The sequence below is a fragment of the Vipera berus genome (assembly GCF_964194415.1).
Source record: "Vipera berus genome assembly, chromosome: 6".
Taxonomy (NCBI): domain Eukaryota; kingdom Metazoa; phylum Chordata; class Lepidosauria; order Squamata; family Viperidae; genus Vipera; species Vipera berus.
In genome coordinates, this window is record NC_138208.1 from 23,990,698 (window position 1) to 24,009,164 (window position 18,467).

General features: G+C 39.6%; 1 protein-coding gene across 1 annotated transcript in view; it reads right to left on the reverse strand.

Annotated features, from left to right (window-relative positions):
* The window catches only part of PTPRZ1 (protein tyrosine phosphatase receptor type Z1), a gene marked incomplete at both ends in the record, with an annotated part of 122,446 nt that overhangs the window by 46,476 nt on the left and 57,503 nt on the right, over positions 1-18,467 (reverse strand). Inside the window, 7 exons of the mRNA XM_081330331.1 lie at positions 3,648-3,832; positions 6,279-6,429; positions 7,135-7,292; positions 9,646-9,712; positions 9,960-10,055; positions 11,289-11,440; positions 13,028-13,207. Of these exons, the coding sequence (XP_081186457.1) occupies positions 3,648-3,832; positions 6,279-6,429; positions 7,135-7,292; positions 9,646-9,712; positions 9,960-10,055; positions 11,289-11,440; positions 13,028-13,207 (989 nt within the window). The remainder of the gene's footprint in view (positions 1-3,647; positions 3,833-6,278; positions 6,430-7,134; positions 7,293-9,645; positions 9,713-9,959; positions 10,056-11,288; positions 11,441-13,027; positions 13,208-18,467) is intronic.

Consider the following 18,467-nt stretch of genomic DNA (forward strand, 5'->3'; position numbering starts at 1 on the left):
GCCAATTGCCATCTGTGCCAACGCTCCAGGCCTGAACAACAACACATCCGCACACATAAATGGGAGCTAGCTAGGAATCCTTGGTCCAGGATTCATATTGATTTCGCGGGACCTTTCCAGGGGTTAACGTTCCTTGTAGTGGTCGACAGTTACTCTAGATGGCTAGAAGTAATACCGGTCAGTTCAGTAACGGCAGGCAGAACAATACAGGCATTAAGGGGCCTCTTTGCCACTCATGGGTTGCCAGATTTAATAGTGTCAGATAATGGGCCACAATTCACATCTATTGAATTTCAGGATTTCCTCAAGGCCAACTCGATTAAGCACAAGACTTCTGCACCCTTCCACCCCTCCACCAACGGATTGGCTGAAAGGAACGTGAGGACCACGAAGGACGCGCTTAAAAGGATCATTCGAGGTGACTGGCATCAGAGACTAGCTGAGTTCTTGTTGGCTCAACACACAACCCCCTGTTCGGCTACGGGGAAAAGCCCAGCTGAAATGAGGTGGGGCAGGAAAATATTGACCAAGTTGGACAGATTACATCCTGACAGACTCCAACCAAACATTGAATTTGACATTCCTAACAGAACATTTGCAGTGGGGGACTTGATTTGGGCCAGGAACTACGCCCAAGGGGACAAATGGATTCCAGGGGTGGTAACTGAAATCTTGGGTCCCCTATCTTACATCATTGAGGGGGAAGGGAATAGGATTTGTAAAAGACACGTAGACCAACTGAGGAAAAGATCGAGGGGGTGTGTGCCTGCTGAGGGGGACCAAGGATTAGTAAGGGGAAACAGTACAGACAACATTAGGCCTGGAAGCGTTGTGGGGGTTGGGCATGATAACACATTCCCTGATGCCCAACAACAACAATTCAGTCCAATTGATTGGGAAATACCCCTGCGAAGTAGGCCAGTGACCACTGAATTCCAAACACATCCTATTATTCAAGACAGTACATCTGTAGACAGTAACCCAGAGCCCAGGTCCAGTAGTAACCAGCAGCCTAGCAGTCAACCAGAAAGAAGGGTCCCTAATAGCCAAAGCAACAGATACCCGTCCAGAATACATAGGCCACCAAAATACCTAAGGGATTTTGTAAGAAAATGACATCAACTGGGGGGTAAGGGGTGTTATGTATGTAAATAGTTAGCAATAGGCCTTGGAAGAGATTGCAAACACAGTGCAGCTTTGCAAGGTTTTAAGCGGGAAAATAAGGTGCATTCATTGGACGCCACAACCAAGGAGCGGGAAAAGAGACTGTTTGTATTGGTTACAGTTCAAACGCTTTCCCTATAAAAGGGTTGCAACATTTGACAGTTAGCAGTTGACTTTGTGTATTCAATAAACTCATTCCTTGTTAAACCACTCTGAGTCCTCGTCTATCAGAACTAAACAAAAATGGGTGCAAGAATAAAAACATTTGGACTTAAGACCTGCACTAAATGTCAATTAAGGCAAGTAATCAATATGAATTTGAATATCATTGGCTTAAATGATGTGTTAACTGCACACCATTGATTTTGTCATTATTTCTGATAGTAAGTTATTTCAGATGAGTAATTATTTGTAGATTTTTCTTGTGCCTCTGATAATATCTTTCTTGTAAGAGATTTATACTGTATATTTATTTACACAGGTTATGTGGTTTCCCAACCTGCTGCAATGATCCTGGCAGGCTAAAAGTAATAAAACAAAAGGAACAGCTGATAGAACAATTAAAAACAACTACAATAACAATTGATATGCAGTGTACTGAGGTCCAAACCAATCCCTTCAATCTTGCAATAGGCAGCAAATAACCAACATGGTTCATGCTTGTGGGGAAAATCAAAACTTTTAAGACTTTACAAAACACCAACAGGGTCAGGGCCATATGAATCTTGGAGGTGGGGGGATATGCTACTCCACAGGTGCTGGGACAGAGAAAGCATGTCTGGGTCTTAGTCTGCTTAATAGGGGAGCGGGCCAACCTGTTGCATCTGGTGGGTTTAGCAGAAAAATAAATAAAAAATAGGGTGTTCCACAAACAACTTTGCTCTAAGGCTTTATAGTAACAACCACCACCTGGAATTGCACTCAAAAGCTTACTAGAAGCTAGTTCAGCTCATGAAGCACTGGTTTTAGGTGGACATTTCAAGCTGTTCTTAATGCCATAACTTGGATCAATTGCAACTTCTAAATGTTCTTAAAAGCAGGCCATGCAGAGCACATTGCAATAATCTAAACAGAGGGGAACTAAACCAGGGATGCCCAGGAGTAAGTACTGTGGATCAAGAAATGGGCATGATTAACCTTACAATGAGTGCAGAAAAAGCCCGAAATAGTATAATAACTCTGTTTGGGGAATGCAACTCCACTCAGAATTAAAGATGGAAAATCTTCAGATCCAGAAGTGTTCTTCAAACCCATAGCCATTGATATTGGCAGGGTTGAGCCAAAGTTATTCCTTATCCAGACTCTCACAGTGCCCAGACACTGACAAATGCCAATTCAGGTAGTTCTTGACCTACAAGCATAATTGGGACCAGAATCTTGTTTGTTGAGTGAAGTGATCATTAAATGATACATCACACAACTGTTTTGTTTAATAACTGCAATCCCAGTACTCCTGGTTGTGGTTGTGAAGTGAACTTGCCAGTTGTTCAATGGATGGAGTCTGAGGTAGTCTGTGCAGCAGGGCCTCAGGAGCAGCCTGGTGCAGATTACAGGACCCACCAACATCTTGGGCCTGCTTCCCACCTCAACATGCCCAGGAGGCCCAGGAAACCCAGGAGGCTCATACTCAAGCCCCCCCCCACACACACACAATCCTGCCAAAGTTCATCAACAGTGTTGTAACCAGGTCTAAAATTTGGCTGAAAAGGGTCCAGATAATCAACATTGAGAGTTCAATCATCATTCCAAGCATCTAAGCCTCTGGTGGAACCATGTACCAGAGCACCAAGGCAAGACCAAGTTTCCTCTGAAACCCAATAAGAATCCATCAGGTGATGGGACAGACTACTCAACTAGGTCCTATCTTCCTGCAGTGGAGCAGTCACAGATTACTTCAAGGCAAATAGAGAGAGAAGTGATATCACTCTATTCCAGATCATGTCTCCATAGAGCTGAATTAAAAACCAGATCTAATACATGATCCCCACTGTGAGTTAGGTTAGAGATAAACATAGCTGCCATGATGACCATATATTCCTGGTTCATTTCTAAATCCATATTCATGGATGGGAGGCTGATCTTCACTAGTACCATAAGCCTGGGAAACTCCACTGCTAAACCACTTGCAGATTCCAATAGCTAGGTAGATGACTAGCTGTGAGGCTGGTATATTAGTCTCCTCATCAGCTCAATTTCACCAACAGAATCTCAGTGTGAATTATTTCTGTGGCAAGGGTTTTGTTTTGTTTTTTGGATAACGATCCATGAAGTGTATTAGTAAAGGGGATGGTTGTATGGAATGGGAATGGTTACAGGGTACTGCATGAGGTGAAACCAACTTGGTAAGCAAAAGCTGTCGTATTTTCAAGCTTATACTAATCCACTATATATAGTATGTGCAATCCCATACATTTTGATTCACTGGAACATATTCCGAGCTCTATAGAAAACCTTCACAGAAAACCTTTTAAATGGTCATTTACCAAGTCCTGATAACCATCTGTTAGAAATTCATGCTTGGTCTGGTCTTCTCCTTCCAACTGTTGGTAAAAAACAGCAAATTTTTCTATCATCGTGTCATATACAACTCGTGGCCTTTCCCAAGTAACAAGAAGACTGGTATAGTTCTTTGGATCGGCTTGGACATTTTCTGGTTCTAAGCTGCAAACTTAAAAAAAGTAAAGGTGGTTTACAAGTTATAGTAACTATGTATTTAAAAAAAAACAACTACAACATAGACCTACAGAGAGAAAATTCACAGATTGACTTTCATCCATAAAATAAATCTATTTTTTAATTAAGCAATATATGGTCCTCCTCCCCATAAGACTTTAGTAAAGCACCCTGTAATTCTTACCAGAGCTACTGCCAAGTTGTAATTTTTACTGTTACAGAAAAATATCATTAAAATACATGGGGAATAATCTAATTAACTTCAGTCATTTCATTTAAATAATATTTAGTTTTTGTCACTTTCTACTACTCCAGAAGCTATTGAAAAGGCTAAATGTGGCCATTGGTTAAAAAAAAATACTGTTCAGCCATCTATATTTAAAAGACTAGATTCAGATTTGGAACAATGCACATCTCATGAGGAAAGAGATTAAAGTATTTTTCCTGGCAACTCTAACAGAAGACAGGTAGTTTGGTGTAGTGGTTAAAATACCAGACTAGAAACTGGGAGATCATAAGTTCTTGTCCTGTCAGGCTCAACACCAACTGGGTGACTTAGACCAGCTCCTCTCTCAGCCCCAGGAAGGAGACAATGGCAAACCACTTCTGAAATCTTGACAAGAAAACTGCAGTGACTTGTCCAGGCAGTTGCCATGGGTCAATATTGCCTTGAAGGCATATATACATAACCTGACACAGAATTCACCTCCCCTGCAGACATTAAAAAACATCTGCTAGTATTTTAAGATGTTAGCCTTACATTTTGGCTTTCATACTGCAACATATGTCTTTATATATTATGAAAAGCATGTTAACTTGTTAAATTTATGTCTTTTTTTAAAAAATGGGGAATTTAATAAATATGATAAGGAAATAAATTAGACATGTACTATTGCTATAATATAATTGCAGGAACTAGAATTACAAAACATAACCAAAGAATTGAAATGAATAACTGATACGATCATCTCTGTTTCAAATATATGATATTACCCTACTCACATTTTTTTAAGCTTGGAGATTTAATCTGGAAATCTCTTCTCATTTTATGATGGAAGATCTTGAATGATGTATCACATCAGATTATGAGATGGTTTTTGGTTTTCAAAAAAACAACAGTGGGTATTCTATATCCAATTAAGTATGGAATTGCTGTGAATGCTTGGATAATTTGGGTCCAATGAAAACAAGTTCTGTGGTATTGTGGTAAAAATCAATGATTTCCCACAGGCCAGAAAAGCTAAACTGTCTTTAATTAGATTTAAACTAGTTCAATACAGCCTCCTTAAAATATAAATTGGCCTAAATTCAGATTTTAAAAAAGCCTTAACTCATTTACTGAGATGTCACCATTGCCCAATCAATTTTCATTAAATTGATTTCACTTAAGTTTTTTAATGTGTTTTTTCTCTAATATTATTTCAGAATTTGTCTTTTGAACACAAGGGGGCACTCCATACTCAGTATAGTATTCCAACATTAAAAATGCATAATAAAATACATTTTAAATTGGTATTTTTCCCATTTTATTAAACTGAAGTTTAATAACACAATCTTATTTAATGTGTGACCCATTTAAAGCTTATTTTAGAATAAAATATTAAACAGATAATGTATCAATGATCATTTGCCTGATTTTGTTACATATTCCTTTATTAGCCTACGCAAATACTCTGAGCCCTTGATTTATCCAGTGGGCAAAAAGCCTTCACTCAGTTGTATCTATTGCTTTTTGGACTTTTGACTAAGCTCATGCACAGTGTAGTTGAATTATACTAAAACAATAAATCATGGAATCTATATGGAATGGGTCATGTGACAAATGTGTGTGAAGGTATAATCAAATACCACAGCTTATATATTTGTTTTAGATCTCAGGATGGAAATACAAAACTGTGGCATTTGCAAGATGCCATTACCACATATGGATGATACTTATTATACATCTACACTTTTTGCTGTGAATGGGGGTTATTTCTATTGCAAGTAATAGCTCACTTAAGGTGAAGGTAATATTAGCAGCCTTTTCCAATTTGTGTTTTCCAGATGTGCTAACAGTCCCAAGGTATAATCATGCTGAACAAATTTTCAAGTTTTGGAAAGGTTGAATTTATCTACCCATTTATTTTTTTCTCCTTGCTTCATGTCCCACAACTAATTAGCACAAGATATAACAGCATTCATACCTCCCACATGACCACAGAGACATCCTCGGACAAGCGCTGGCTCTTCGGCTTTGAAACGGAGATGAGCGCCGGCCCCTAGAGTCGGAAATGACTAGCACGCATGTGCGGGGGAACCTTTACCTTCACCTTTACCTATAATTGTCTTAAAACTCTCTGCATATGGACAGTTGAATAAGGATCTCTTGTTGTTTTCCTTAGGAGCAATTCATTGTGGCAAAAATTATGCTTAAGCCCACAATTCTAACAAACAAGTACCTGCTTCATGAATTTCTTCATGCCCAGTGTATGATGAAAATACTTGGCCAGAAAACTTATGCTGTTGATCTCTAAAATTATTTTGTAGATAGTCCATCAGCATCACATAACCAGATTGCTGCATGGTTAGAACATCACAAAACACGGACAGCTGGAAAAAGACAACAAATGGAAATACAGAAATAAATTATTAAGGAGTACATTTTCGAAAAGCCACATTCAGATGATGGAGAAACACGCTGACTTCATTATTAAACTCTTTCCATAACTTCCATTCCAATGGACTTGTTTCTTTTCTTTATGTCACTATAATTCTAAAGAAACTCCAATGCATTATGCAGGGATTTTCACTTTGATGCCGCCCCCACTTCATTTTAATCTTCAAGCAATTGTTTAAAAGAAACATACTCAGAACCTCATTTTGTCATTCTTTTTGTCAATAAAAGAATTCAGATATACATCAAAATAGCATTTTAAACCACAATAGAAATAAAAGGTGATACATGAGAGAAGAGAAAGAGGTAGCACACTGTAAAGTTTGACGTTCATTCTGAGCCTTAACAAAATACTTTTTATTGGTCAACATTGTTATAGATACAGTCCATACTATCACAAAGTCAGTTTATAGGTACAGATAACATTCTAATCACCAACAAGCAAATATATTTTGTTGGTTCAGAAAAGCACATACTTTTCCTAAAGCTGGTGTAGATATAGATACCACAAATTTTTATTTTTTGAGGAAATTCTGTCCTTATTTCACTCTAATCATGTAGATTTGTCGACTGATACTGGCTGCATATCATTTTTCCTTACAAATAGGATCAACTCTTTCATTCAGACATGTATAAATCACCTGGGTTTCTGAAATGTTAACAGTGTCTTTGAACACAATCCATTCAACTGTTTCTGAGCATGGAGGAGTTGACAAAGATCCATTGTAAGTGTAATATTTGTCTGTTGAATTTGGCAAAAGATTCAACAAAATGAAAGGTTCCAGTTCATTTTTCTTCCCTGCAAAATATAAAGAAGTTCCCATGATGATATTTTAAAATCCAAATTGCATAGTGTAGAAATGGGGTAGCTAGATGAAGGCATGGCTCTGTCTAGGTTAAAATGTTTTGTCACTTTTCAAGACTAAATTGTCTTCAAGATGATTCAAAACCAATATATAAATAAGGAAACCTGTAGTTTGCATTGTCCCCAACACCTAATTTATACCTCATAGAACTCTAGAATGCCAGGGCCAAAACGTGGGGATAAAGGGTGCCTTAAACCTTGCAATGGTGTAAGTCTCCCTTAACATCTTTTAAAATTTCCCAAGTCTACCATGAAGGTAGCCCATTTGCCCAATGAGGAAAAATGGAAAGGTTAAGGGGCAAAATTAGTGCTTTAAGTCTATGAAAGGAAACCAAATTAAAGCATCCCTATTACATCAATTCATGTACAATAGATTGTTAATCAGTGACCACTAGCTGTGGACTAAAATGTTCAATAATCCAGTCATCCAGCCAAGTCCCTTTTCAAGCTTGGTTGCTTAGTTTTGCTCCTCCTACAGATCCTGGAATCTCTCTGTGCCTGCTGATATTTTCCTGCTATACCTGAATAGCTGCATCTATAGCTGTATCAGTATCAGAAATAATTAAAAAAAAAGAACGATCAGATTAAGATACCAGTAGAAGAGATGAAACAAAGCGGAGGTTGCTTCTTTAATGCTATGCTTATGAGCTCCCTGAAGAATCTTGTTAGCTTATGGTAGACTACATGGTCTTTTTTCTTAATCTAGGAAAATAACTCTTAAAATGAATGTATATATTTAATTAATCAAGGTAAAAAGGTAAAGGTTCCCCCGCACATGCGTGCTAGTCGTTTCCAACTCTAGCGGCCGGTGCTCATCTCCATTTCAAAGCCGAAGAGCCAGCGCTTGTCCGAGGACGTCTCCGTGGTCGTGTGGCCGGCATGACTAGATGCCAAAGGTGCACAGAACGCTGTTACCTTCCCACAGGAGTGGTCCCTATTTTTCTACTTGCATTTTTACATGCTTTCGAACTGGTAGGTTGGCAGAAGCTGGGACAAGTAACAGGCACTCACTCTGTTACGCGGCACTCAGGATTCGTCCCGCCAAACTGCCGACCTTCTGATCGACAAGCTCAGCATCCTAACCCACTGAGCCACCGTGTCCCTTTAATTAATCAAAGTCTCCTTTAAATTGTCGTGCTGGGAATCTGATATTTACAGATTCCACTAAACTCCCTGAGCCTGTGATTGTCTTCAACCGGATCTCTTATAAACAATAGAAATGATTACGATTCACCAGCTCTGCCATCTATCTTGTGAACCACAGCAAGTGTCCATTGCTGCCACACATTTTCCATCATGATGGCATAGTTTCCTTTTGGTAGAAAAAGGGAGGCAGTTCTCTTCTCCATGCTTCCATGCCTTTTCTTTCCAAACAGAACACATATGCAGAGATCTCTCTGTCATGGAAATGGACTCATTTCAGGAAGGGTGGGGTGGTAATTATACAGCAGAGTTCCAATGCTTTAAATCTGTTCTTCACTGGGGTTGCTGAACATGTCATGGTGACATCTTACTGACAGCAATGCATTATATTTGCTCTGTGTTGTATTTCAAAATCCAGATCTCTCAAATAAACAATTTGCTATAGCCACTCTCTTGATATATGTTATTCTAATCCATAATATTTAAACCAAATATAAAGGAGGCTATTACAGCTTGTTTGGGTGCAATTTACATTATCCCTGACTTAAATGCTAATGAAACACTTTGACTAACTATTTTTTTTTCTTAGTTTACTTATATTGATTAGGGTCTGAGGGAGGCGCAAAGGTACCATGTGCACTAAAGTCTCTCTTGCGATGAACCTGATTCCAGGTGATCTCACATATCTTATGGAAATAGTTTGTCATTCTGATTTTGTTTTATTTTGTTGTTGTTTTTTAACCAGCAGAAAGAAGGTTCATGTTTTGTCATGATATGTAAATGTTTTTTTGCTTTGGAAGAAAACAGTATGTTTATTCAAATAAAATGGTATTGAATACTATGGCTGTGATAATGGGGGAGCAGGGCTGATTAAAATCCTTTGCACAGCATTAGAGTCATGTTCTTTTGAAGATTTGGCATGGCATTTTGCCACATTGTCTAAGCATGTTCAGAGGAATTTCCACTGGGATGCAAAGTGCCTGTTGGATGGTGTGTAGAACCCTACTATTTATATAACTTCAGTTATAGGATTTAAATAAATTTTCACCATGTATCCAGATTCCATAATTTCATATATCACCAGGCTTAGAATCTTAAAATTGATAACTTTCATATAATTTCTTATATTTTATCACAGACTCACCAAACCGACTAACACTGGCCACGCCTTCAGTAATTGAATTATAATCTATATTATCTTCCAGACCAACCTGTTGAAGAAAGATTGAGTTTTTTTTCAATATCATGCGAGATATCATTAGTTTGACAATTATAAAAATTACATTTTAAAAATATTTTACACAGACAGACCTTAATGCTCAAACTTTTTTGAAAATAAAGTTAATTCATTTTATGCAAAATTAATTAATAATAAACAAATATATAGTACAACTCTTACACTCAAAATGGAAACAATTACCCTTCAAAGTTGAACAATCAATAATTAAAAACTATTACCTCAAATAAAACTGATAAAGTTCTTAATTTCCCATTTCCTTCAATTGCTTTGTCTATATCTGAAAACTCATTTGAATCATAACAGTAGATTTGCATCTGTAATATAATACAATTTAAAAAAGTTAATAGAACTGTGAAAAGAATCTACAAAGGACATTTATTAATTCGGGTCTACAAAGAAGTTTAGAAATTTAAAGCACGGATATGCTCTGATGCATATCAGTTGGTTTCAATCAATATAATGTATAGATATTAAATTAAATAATAAATTAAATTTATTATTTTAAAATTATATAGTTAATGATTATTTTTCCATTCTCATATGTTTAGACTTTATTATGATCAGAAAAGAAGGAGGAGAAAACATTGCATATATAACATCACTTAGCAACATTTAAAGAATCAGAACAGTGTTTGCTGGGTAATGCAATGAAGTAGATACTGTAATGGATAATGTAAGTAAAATACAGTACGTCAGAATACCCTGCAATTTTAGAAAGAAAGGAGATCAACTCCTTACTCACAGCCATAAACAATTTCACCCAAATCCCAAGGATTTGGCTTGGCTGTTATAATTCCAATTTGTAAAAGAGATAAAAGAGGTGACCCCACCAATTTCTGCCCTATCAGCGTGCTGAGGCTAATTAATAAAAAGTATACTAAACATTTGCAGATTAAACTCCTAGAGTAGCTTGAATCTAAAAGCTGAAAAATAATAATAAAATACATATTGAAGTTATTAGGGGACACTGGACATTAGCAAAATTTTAAATGACTCAAAAGCCATGCATAATCCTCTGTTATGCAATTGTTATTGTGCTAGATTTCGGAAGAGGTTGACTCTAGATTGTTCTGATTGTTCTAAAATTATCATTAATAAAAAAAATAACAAGAAAAATGACAGGGCAGCCCATAAAATACCAAAATGGTCTCTGGTAAGAGACAACAAAACCAAAAAGGGGGTTGAAGAAAACATTAAGGCACAAGAAGGATTCAACCAATGGAATGAAACTTAAATCTGTGCCCCTTGAATGATTAAAAGCAGCACCTCGAATTGGGTCGAGAATTAGTAACTAGCACACATGGCAAACTGGCTATATTTTTTGGAACTAATTGAGGTTATCATATCAAAAGTACAATTAATTGTTCCATTTTATCAAAGCTATTCTGAAGACATTAAAAATGAGCTATGTGCTTTTTAAAAAATCTGAAACGAAGTGATTCTGTAAACATTAATGCCATTTATAGCTATTTAATTATGTCTTGTCAAATTAATGTGCATAAATATATTGATACTTATAATGTTATTAAATCAATTATATTCATTACCTCAAGGGGATATTTTTGTCCATCTATGCTGTGTTCAGATCCATCATGAGATATGTTACATTTTCCCCAGTGAAAGATTATCCTGCTTGCTTTAAATGTAGTTTCCGATCCTCCTCCAATTACATAGTATTCATTTTTCAGCCTAATTTCCACTGAAAAAACAAAACAAAAAATAACTATTACTCATTGTATTTAAGAAGAAAAAAGTGACTTGTGTTTCAAATTTATCAGCATTAATTTTTAAAATTATCAGATCAAATGATGTCACTCCATGAGTGAAATTTAAAATAGGTTGACTTCATTTTTCCTCACTAAAATCAGCAGGATTTGAGCTAAATTAGGCATAATAATAATAACAACAACACAACTCAGAATACAGCTTGAATTTAATCTAGTAAGTATAATTTATACTTTATGGATGGGAATTATGGAAATATACAGGTAGACTCAAATATAGAAAGTGCTAGGAAATATTATTTTCTACTCTCACTGTGGCACCACTGTTTATCACTTTTAAGGATTTTAGAGATGAGAGTCAAGGAATTACTAATGATTCTCCCTCCCTGCCTCCCACCTCTAAATGTTCACACACCATTAAGCATTTCTTCTACACATTTCTATGAAAACATGTCCCATTGCCCATGTGGAAAACCTTGTTTACTGTTAACATAATGTACTTAAAAATGAATTTAAACTAACTATTTGGTGTTCATATGTTAGATTAAATAAGAATACTTTTGTGAACTTTAATATATTTTGAAGACTCTAAGTACAATGTTTTTACATATCAGTTTTGTTTTCCAATTTATAATTTTCAAAAGTTCAGTTTGCTTTAAAAATTCTCTGAAAATTAAAAGAATAAAATAAATTATGTAGCAATACAATTGGTTTTTAAGTACATAGTTTCAGCAGATAAATGGTACAATATGTTACGGTAGGGAACCTATTAATATTAAATATTATACCAAATTTAATTTAATGGATAGCTCAGTTTCAAATGTTGAAATATATTTTATAGGCCTGGTAAATATTCAACAGATTTCTATTCCATACTTGAAGTTTTTGGAATTTCCCTTCAGTTTTCAAATGAAGCATTATTAAGTAATTTAGTGGTTCAAATGTATGTTTGTGAGGAATAATTCAGCACTTTCTTATACAAAAGAAATACAAATCATTAGAACCAATTAATATGAAGATTTGTAGATTTCAACTCAGCATATTTGGGATTTATTTCAACTCATTTATTTATACGATCTATCAATACATTGAAAATCTGTACATAATAAACTCTCAATAATTAGAATGATGCCTCTTGAATTAGAACATTGCAATTAATTACAATAAATTTTTAAAGATATCTTTATAAACCATTCTGTGAAAACATTGGCTGGGTCTTTGTGACCTAACATTATGCATAATGTGGGTTGTATTAATAGGCATGCATATTATGCTGAAAGTATATTTATATTCAGAAAATAGAGAGGATGGGATTATAGGAATTATGTGATTTCAAGGGCTATTTTTGTTAATATGTTTCTTTTGTCCCTGGAGGCCTCATGATTTAACGCTTGTCTGCTATTGCCAGCTGTCTTCCCATTAATTGCAAGAATCTTAATTTCAAAAAGATAAAAAAGGAGAAAATAAATCAAGAGACTGTAAAAAAATGATAAACAATTGTTTCACATGTGAACAAAAACTTAATAGGAATATTAAATCAAATATGAATATATATTCTGTACCTGTTTTGCCTGTATTATAGATTAAGGTGTCTCCTGAAGTTTCTTCTTCCCAACCTTTGAACTTCAGTTGCTTGAGGTTCATGTTTACTTGAGTTAGATCTTCGTCAATATTTATAGGTGACTGCTTGGCACCATTGCATGCTGGATATTTTTTCCCCCACTTAGTTTGATTTAAGGCTCCTAAAAATCAAAATGAATTAAGCAAGTAATTTAGTTAAACATATTTGATAGCTTTTCACTTTTTTTATATAAAAGCAACAAATTATGCTCTAAAGCATATCCCATTAATCTCTTAACCAGAAGGCAATTCATATTAAAGCTCCCCTCTAATTCACATGCTTTTACAACAATATATGACAATGCCAGGAAAGTTGTTAGAAGTAACATTTAGAAATGTCCTGCCAGATCACAAATCCTCAGCAAAGCTAGTACATCAAAGTATGAATCTTTTTCCCCCCTTGAACATGAAGTTTGAGTTTTAGTACATGTATTATATGTAAATAGTTCCATTTAATGTATTAACTCTAATTCTCTAAAACTATAACGTGAGGTAAAGTATTTGACAGCCGAACACGCGGGAGTTTTGACAGCTGTCAAAACTCCCGACTATACGCAGGCGCACCGGTTGACAGCTCTCGGCTGTCAAAGCAACACAAGCCGCCCAGCCACGAGGAACCGAGCTGTCAGACGTTTCGCGAAGCTGATTGGAGCGGAAAGCAAAGCGGGAAAAGACCGGCCGCTGATTGGTCCAGACGACCGGTTACAGACTATAAAAAGCCGAATGTCTCTGTTATCTGTTGCTCTGTTCTAATAAATCTGTTGACGTTACCAGCTGTCTTGAGTGGTCTGTCCAGCCACTTCACTGGCGACGAAGGTGGGATCCGCTTCCCAGAGCTGAAGTCACGGCCAGGAAGAGAGTTCCAGGCCGGCAGAGCTAGTCACTGGAAGTTTTAACTTCCATCGCGAAGCGGACCTCCGGACCCAGACAGCATGGCCAATTTCGGACGAGTGAGGGAATTCGACACCCGCCACCCGGAGCGATGGGAGTCGCATCTGGGGCTGGTTGAGGGATTCCTCCTCGTCAGCAAAATTACGGACGACAGAGCCAAAGCCGCAGCACTCCTCTACATCAGCGGTCCGCCCGTTTACGATGCCGCTGTAGGGCTCTTCAGCCCCGTGCCGATCACTGAGGTTCCATACACCGAGCTCATCGACCGGCTCAACAAACACTACATGCCGGCCCGCTCGGAACTGTACTGGCGGGTACAGTTCGCCCAGAGAAGACAGCGGCCGGATGAAGCTGCGAACGACTTCATCGCAGGAGTCCGGCACGCCGCGCGGAGCTGCAACTTTCCTGACCTAGAAGATTGGATCCGGGACCAAGTGGTCATCGGGTTGAGGGACGAACGCCTCAAGAAAAAAATCATGTCTAAACCTGATATGACTCTCGCCGAGGTCTCCCGGGAGATCTTGGCATATGAAGACAACCACAGGAAGACCCTCGCCCGAACTACGGCGGAACCTCAAGGAAGCGTCCATCAGGACGAAGCGTCCTTCAGTGACGAAGAATCCATAGACCTGACAGACACCGACGCAATACAACGCCGGATGGAGAGAAGGCAAAATAGACGAAGTGACAACAACGACCGTCCTAAACCTAGAAACATCATCCCAGCTCAAAGAGAACAACGCAACAACTGTGCCAGCTGCGGGGGCAACCATGCCCGGGCCAACTGCCGGTTCCGGAGCGCAAAATGCCACAATTGTGGTAAGACTGGCCACATTAAACCCGTCTGCCGAAGCCGTTCCCGCGACAACCTGCACGAAGTGGAGGCTAACCCCCCAGGTATGGTCACCCTCCGAGCCAGTAAGGAAAAGTCCCCAGAAGGGTTAGTGGAGGCGGTAGACAGGGTGCACTACTTAAACCCTAAGGTAAAAATTAAAACAAAGCTTCAGGGAGTCTACTGTGACATGGAGGTAGACTCAGGTTCAGCAGTAACCCTAATTTTGATAAAAACGTACAGGGAAATCTGCCGGCGCAGTAAAAAAGCAATACTGTTAGAACCCCCACAGGTTCAGTTAGCGGACTACCAGAAGACGCCAATACAGCTCAAGGGGAAAGCCAAGGTTTGGGTGGAGTATAAAAAATTCAAGGGGCCCCTAGAGGTAATAGTCACCCAAGGGGATCGCACTAATCTAATAGGGTTAAATTGGTTTAGGCCCTTAGGCATTGCCATTACTGGCGTCAACACAGTGCAAACTTCAAACCTCGAGGCCGTCTGCAGAAAATATGCAGACGTCTTCGATGGTTCATTGGGCAAATATACAGGTCCTCCTATCGCCCTTAACTTAAACCCCGCCATACAACCTGTCAAAATTAGGGCCAGAAGGGTTCCCTTCGCCCTCAAACAAAAAATTGAGGACGAACTGGAACGCCTTGTCAAGCTGGGAGTTTTAGAACCTACTGACGGGGGCAGCTGGGAAACCCCCATCGTAACCCCTGTAAAACCTAATGGGCAAATTAGATTGTGCGCTGATTATAAAGCGACCCTAAACTTAGCGCTCAACGCTCACTCTTACCCCATTCCAGTGGTGAGAGACGTCCTCGCCTCCATCCGCTCCGGCGCCATTTTTGCAAAATTAGACCTCACGCAGGCGTACTTGCAATTGCCTGTGACCGATGACACCGCGGTCGCCCAGACAATTGTCACACACCGCGGAGCATTTAAAGTGACAAGACTGCAATTCGGCATTTCGGCAGCCCCGGGCATATTTCAAAGCATCATGGAAAAAACCTTAAAGGGAATCCCCGTGGTCTCCCCTTACTTTGACGATGTACTCATCGCCGGAGAAACAGAAGCCATTCTAGCTGACAGATTGTCAGCTGTGCTAGAGCGGTTCAGAACTGCTGGGCTTAAACTAAAGAGAGAAAAGTGTTCCATAGGAGTTCCCTCTACGGAATTCCTCGGGTACAAAATTGACGCCCAGGGCATCCATCCTACCAACGACAAACTTAAAGCTATTCAAGCAGCCCCCAGCCCCAAGAACAAACAAGAACTTCAGGCGTTTTTGGGGCTATTAAATTTCTATCACGCCTTCCTTCCCCACAAGGCTACAATCGCAGAACCTCTACATAGATTATTAGATAAGGGCAACCCTTGGACCTGGACAAGAGCACATGAAAATAGTTTCCAGTCACTTAAGAATATCATTTGTAAAAGCTCCACTGTCACCTTATTTAAGGAGGACGCCCCTGTCTGCATCGCTTGCGATGCGTCTCCGTACGGAATAGGAGCCGTCTTAAGCCACCTGGACCAGGACGGCACTCAAAGACCTATCGCATTTTATTCCCGGACCCTGACTAAAACGGAAAGGAATTACGCTCAAATTGATAGGGAGGCACTGGCCATCGTCGCCGGGGTAAAAAAATTTCACGACTACCTGTATGGTAGACCTTTCACTATCTTCACAGACCACAAGCCCCTATTAGGCATATTTACCTGGGACAAAACAACCCCTCAAATATTATCCCCTAGAATCCTGCGCTGGTCCACCTTTTTATCAGCATACTCCTACAAATTAGTATACAAGCCAGGCAGGGAACTAGGACATGCAGACTGTTTAAGCAGGCTTCCTATACAATACCAGGACCCAGACCCCGCCCCCGCTGGCAACATACTTGCTATCGCCGAATTACCAGAATGCCCCCTCACAGCAAAAATCATTGCTGACAACTCCGCTAAGGATAAAACTCTTAGCAGGGTCCTGCGATGGGTCACAACAGGATGGCCACATAAGTGCCCAGAGGAAATGTTCCGGCCCTTTTTTACCAAACAATTAGAACTAACATCACACTTAGGCTGCCTATTATGGGGAAACAGGGTGGTGATACCACACAAAAACATACAACAAACATTAAAAACCCTTCACGAAGGACACCCGGGAATGGTAAAAATGAAGCTACTTGCTAGGAGCTATGTGTGGTGGCCAGGGATCGATAAGGACATAGAAGAACACGTAGGGGGATGCTACACTTGTCAATTAACCAGAAGCGAGCCACCCCACGCCCCAGTTCACAAATGGGAAACTACAAAAAACCCATGGTCCCGCATCCATCTAGATTTCGCTGGACCAATACGAGGGCAGAATTTCTTAATAATTGTTGATAGTTATTCTAAGTGGCTCGAGGTGATACCCCTTAATACAATTACAACGAACTCCACTATACAAGCACTTAGAAAAGTTTTCGCAACACATGGCCTTCCTGACGTCATAGTTTCTGATAATGGCCCACAATTCACTTCTCGTGAATTTCAGATGTTCGCTTCGAGGAACTGTATTAGACTGGTGACGTCAGCGCCCTTCCACCCATCGACTAATGGCATGGCAGAAATAATGGTAAGGTCCACCAAAGAGGCACTTAAAAAATTTATAAAAGGAAACTGGCACCGGCGACTCAGCCAATTCCTCCTGGCCCAACACACCACACCTGGCACCACCACAGGGAAAACACCAGCAGAGCTACGATGGGGCAGGAGGCTAATAACTAGGTTAGATCGATTACACCCAGATAGAACATCAAATGACCAAGAACCACCAACACCATCACCACGAACCTTTTCACCTGGCCAAACCATCTGGGCCAGGAGTTACACCGGCAACCAAAAATGGATACAAGGGGTCATAATAAAACAAACAGGACCCATCTCATACCTAATTCATTCAGACACACAAGGACAACTGCGGCGACACATCGATCAGCTATGGAACCGCAAACCACAAAACACACCCCCACCAACCCACCAACCCTTTATACCCCCCTTCATACCTGACGACCTGCCCCCAACTTCCGACGAGGCTAGACCACAACCACCGCAGGAGGAAGGGGAGCCTGGAAATGGGATACCCCCCTGTCGATCCAGCCGAACGAAGAAAGCACCTGCCTACCTACAGGACTATGAATGGGGAGGCAGCAACAAACAAACACACGGGGGTGGAAACAATCCGGGGGAAGGGTAAGGGGTGTATTATATGTAAATAGTTCCATTTAATGTATTAACTCTAATTCTCTAAAACTATAACGTGAGGTAAAGTATTTGACAGCCGAACACGCGGGAGTTTTGACAGCTGTCAAAACTCCCGACTATACGCAGGCGCACCGGTTGACAGCTCTCGGCTGTCAAAGCAACACAAGCCGCCCAGCCACGAGGAACCGAGCTGTCAGACGTTTCGCGAAGCTGATTGGAGCGGAAAGCAAAGCGGGAAAAGACCGGCCGCTGATTGGTCCAGACGACCGGTTACAGACTATAAAAAGCCGAATGTCTCTGTTATCTGTTGCTCTGTTCTAATAAATCTGTTGACGTTACCAGCTGTCTTGAGTGGTCTGTCCAGCCACTTCAGTACAATCATTTTTAGTTTCAGTAGGAAGGCAAGAGGGACA